Below are 4,351 nucleotides of genomic sequence, written 5' to 3'. Positions count from 1 at the left end.
CGTAAATATTTCGAATTTCGATAAATTGTCGAATATATATGTATTTCATTATCATTGTGAACCAGAAAAAATATATTCCACTAAAAAGCTAGACCTTCAAAAAAATATTGGTAAATTTGAGTGATTTTGACTCAAATGTTTTAGCTCCTTTGTTAATCATGAGTGCGATTATGATGTTGTTGGATACGCAGGTTACCTGGCAATTGTAGTTTCGAAAAAATTCAGCAGTACCTACTAATATAAACCTAACCTCGGTCAACGTTGGAAGGAAAGTGATTGAAAACTCTGACGAAGACTTTTTGGCGGGACATTAGGTCTAAAATCAAGGCTAGTAGAGTGATGTCTGAGGAGTTGGCATATGGTATGACACCAAACGACAAAAAAATAGTTCTGAGTAGCTCTCCAATAGTACTAGAGTTATTGAAAAGGAAAAAAAGTTCTGAACATTTTGACAAAAAAGAATTGCTTAAAAAATTGTGTATGCCAGATTCACGCAGCATACGACATGTAGCAAAAAGACAAATAAAAAATTGTTCTGAGTAGCTTTTCAATAGTTCTAGAGTTCCTGAATAGGAAAAAAAAAGTTCTGCAAAATTACGCCGAAAAAAAGTCTAAAAAATTGAATGTTAAAAAAACAAATAATTTTTAAGCAAAAACAAAAACGACTTCAATTCTCATATACAAGTTTAAGAGTCAATTTCTTCATGATCTAATGATTGGATTTACACCAAATTAGTACGGGACCACCTGTGAGGCAACACCTTTTCTTTAAAAAAAAGAACTATAAAAACCGCTTAACGTGGTCCAAACTTATGAGTAGCTCTTCGATAGTTCTAGAGTTCCTGAGAAGGGAAACCACAGTTCTGCAAAATTACGCCGAAAAAACATTTTTTTTTCAAAGTCGAAAAAGTAAGTAAGAAAACTTTAACTGTTCTGAGTAGCTTTTTAAAACTTCTAAAGTTCCTGAGAACGAAAAAGAAAGTGCTGCAAAATTACGGCGAAAAAAAAAATTTATAAATTCGCAACAATAAAGTTTAAACGGCTGCCACGGTATCAAGCGTAATTGTGCAGAGCTTTCTTTTTTCAGGAACTCTAGAACTATTGAAGAGCTACTCAGAACAGTTTTAATTTTTAATTTTTTTTTTCAAAAATTTAACTTTTTCGACTATTTCGAAAAAAAAGTTTTTTTCGGCGTAATTTGGAAGAAATCTCTTTTTCCTTCTCTATAACTCTAGAACTATTGAAGAGCTACTCAAAATGGCTTTAATTTTTATTTTTTTTCAAAAAATAAATTTTTAGATTTTTTTGAAAAAAAATTCGGCATAATTTTGCAGAACTTCCTTTCTCGTTCTCAGGAACTCTAGAACTTTTCAAAAGCTACTCAGAACAACTTGACAAAGCTTCAGGACTTAGTGGATGCAGCTTTGTGGATGATGATGAGCTACACAGCCTTCGCTAGGTTAAGCCTTAAATAACCCAACTTTCATCATATTGAACCTAGAGATCTCTGAAGCGAAATTTCTCCATGCGATTTGGCATTATTTTCTATTTATGTTTAAAATAATCGGAAGGAATCTGATTGGATCTAAATGAGATAGTAAATCTTTGAATAAGTGGGAATAACTTCGAAACACACCTCCTTTTGGTCACTCACAAAATGAATTAGCTACTACTGCTTTCCAGTGGAGTTCTTTTATAAACTTTTAACCCAACCAAATCCCATTCGATCATTGTCTCAGCGAAAAAAACTAGCTTATAGATGTCTCGAAAGAGTTTATCCTTTCTGCTTACCAACAACGAATAAAGATTAAGAAATTTAAAACATTACTTGGATTTACTTGTGGAAAACTTATCTACGTTTATAAAGTTTTCGCTTAAAGTTATACATAGTTACAACAGGTGTTTCTTTTTTCTCAAAAATCATCAACACAAAAAAAAATACCGTTGGTTATTAAAACGCGACGAACAGCAAATGATATCTTTCATAGATCCACATTTAAACTTCTTCGCCAATTGCCTTAGAACTTCTTATTAAACTGAAAGGAAGGTTGAGCCTGTCCGCTAGCACCTTTGCGATCCTCCTGCTGGGGATGCGTGCGAATGTATTCAAGTGACTTTAGAATAGCCTCTGGAATTGGTGGTGGCGTTGGTAAGTGTTCGCCAGCCGGATGGAAGCCATTCTCATCGGCAGTATAGCTCAGTTGAATGAGTTGTCCATCTGGCGCATAATAGGCTGCCGAGCCACTTGCATAATAACCGCCAACACCCGATTCGCCAGCAGCAATGCCATTTGACGTTTCATACTGATACTGATAGCTGCCATCCTCTTTCACTTCGCTCTTGAAATTACGCGTCTCTGCAGCGGCATCATATTGATCAGGACGCGCTTCTACGAAATTGTGGCAGCTGCAAAGTACAATGGCAAAGATGAGTGCGATTGCGAGTGATGATGTGGTCGTCTGCAAATAATTGAGAGATGGCATTGTGTTTTATCCTTGAGAAAAATGAAAGTACCTATGTGTGTGTGTGTGTGTGTGTGTGTGTGTGTGTGGAACACTGGCTGTCACTTACTGTTTTATACATTGCGTTGTTGGTGTCCGGTGTTATTTGTTGCAGAATTGAATGCTTCTTTCTGCCTCGAGTGAGCACACGTGAATGCGTAAGTGTCCAAGTGTCCACTGATGCTTTTATAGTAGCGAATATTTCACATCTGCTGCTTCATTTTGTAGTAATCCAGTGAGCAAAGAGTAGTGAACCTGCCGGTACCTTTCAGGAGAGGAAATACGAGAATTGCCAAAAGTTGAATGAAATCAAATTAAAGCAAAAAAAAAAAAAAATTGCACAGTGCCTTCCATTGTGGCTCATTTTAATTTCCTAAATTGCCTAAAATTTACATCTTGGTGCTTCTTTTTTATTCTTCTTTACTACTTATTTGCGAGTTAAAAATTGGTGTAATATTTTATACTTTTTTAGCTTAATTCAGTTAGTTTTCGAAGTTTATTTACTTTTTTGTTTAACATGTGACACCATCTTAATGTTCAGCTTTTAATTTGAACTCATAAAAAAGTGGTTCCTAAGCATAAATGTCGTGCGTGCAGCGACCATCCCTTTAGGAAAAACTGACTATTTCAACCTTGCGCGAGCATCTTTCTGGAAAAGAGGAAGTATATATTTGGATCTATCTATTTTAATTCTTCAACCTCTTGCTTCCACAAAATATAGGGACGAATGTATGTTTTTTGTACACAAGGACTAATACGTATTGAAAATGTTCTCTTAAAATTTTATCCTTTGATACCCCTGAAAATCTCCAATATTTGTTTTTGAAAAAATTATTATTTTTTTTCATATGCCTTCAAAAAATTCTGACGTCAGAGAGAAAAACTAAAAACCCAGTTTACTATATTTTACCCCTAGTAACGTACAGTGGCGGTCAAAAATTATTTAATTTGGTTTCGTTTTTAATATTTTCATGCTAAGATATTGATATTTGATATTTCTTTATAAAAATATGGCTTATTCTTTAACAAAAACTGTATAAATCACACTTTTAAACTTTATACAGAATTTAGAAAAATTCTACAAATTTTTATATAAACTTCGAGCTTTTTCACCGGAATTTTAACAAACTTATAAAATTATAGTAAAAGGAGGGCAAGTTTTGAGCGGCTAAAAAATCGCATTAATTTTTAATACTTTTTTTTTTTGTTGACGGCGCACAGTGTTTCGACTATATGGGGGCAGGGCGTCTTGCACATTTTTCCATACAACCATGAATTTCTTGTGGAAGAATATGCGCAAGACCGTTTGTGAAAAAAAATAAAAAAAGTCAACGCCAGTTTTCCTATATTTCGTTTTTTATATGAAAAACCGCAAAAGCCGTCAGCAAAAAAAAAAAAAATTATCAAAAATCAATGCGATTTTTTAAGCGCTCAAACTTTACTATAATTTAATAAGCCTGTTAACTGCATACCCGAAAAAATGTCTAAAAATTGTGGTAAAAAAGCTCGAAATTTAGATAAAAATTTGTGGAATTTTTCTAAATTCAGTACGAAGTTTACAAAAAAATATAAAAAAAATTTAGCTTTAAAAGCATTGTAAATATTAAAAACGAAACACCATTCATTCATTTTTGACCGCCACTGTAAATATACTGATTGTTTCGGGTTTTTTGAATTTTTTTGTTTTATATTTTTTCGATGATATTTAATATTTTTTTAATGATTTTTCTTTTTTCCAGTAAGAATAATTACGATGCTTGGATTTAAAGTTTTCCAATAATTTTGTACCGTTACTATTGAAAATTTATTAGTTCAATTTTATTATTTTTCTAGTAACTTAAAAAAAAAAA

The 4,351-nt window shown here is 32.9% G+C and overlaps 1 protein-coding gene across 1 annotated transcript; it reads right to left on the bottom strand.

The window, feature by feature from the left end:
* Nucleotides 1-1,861: 1,861 nt before the first annotated feature.
* On the bottom strand, nt 1,862-2,671 carry LOC118747748 (pupal cuticle protein Edg-78E-like). Its single transcript, XM_036481873.1, has 2 exons — nt 2,572-2,671; nt 1,862-2,459 (listed from the first exon to the last, which is right to left on the bottom strand). Exons 1-2 carry the CDS (start codon nt 2,581-2,583, stop codon nt 2,019-2,021), a joined length of 453 nt encoding a protein of 150 aa, XP_036337766.1. The 5' UTR covers nt 2,584-2,671; the 3' UTR covers nt 1,862-2,018.
* Between the last annotated feature and the right edge of the window lie 1,680 nt (nt 2,672-4,351).

The sequence above is a fragment of the Rhagoletis pomonella genome, unplaced genomic scaffold (assembly GCF_013731165.1).
Source record: "Rhagoletis pomonella isolate Grant_MI unplaced genomic scaffold, Rhpom_1.0 Rhpom_scaffold_00012, whole genome shotgun sequence".
In the NCBI taxonomy this organism is placed as follows: Eukaryota; Metazoa; Arthropoda; class Insecta; order Diptera; family Tephritidae; genus Rhagoletis; species Rhagoletis pomonella.
Note: the sequence above shows the minus strand (reverse complement) of the source record. Positions and strands in the feature narration are given on the sequence as shown.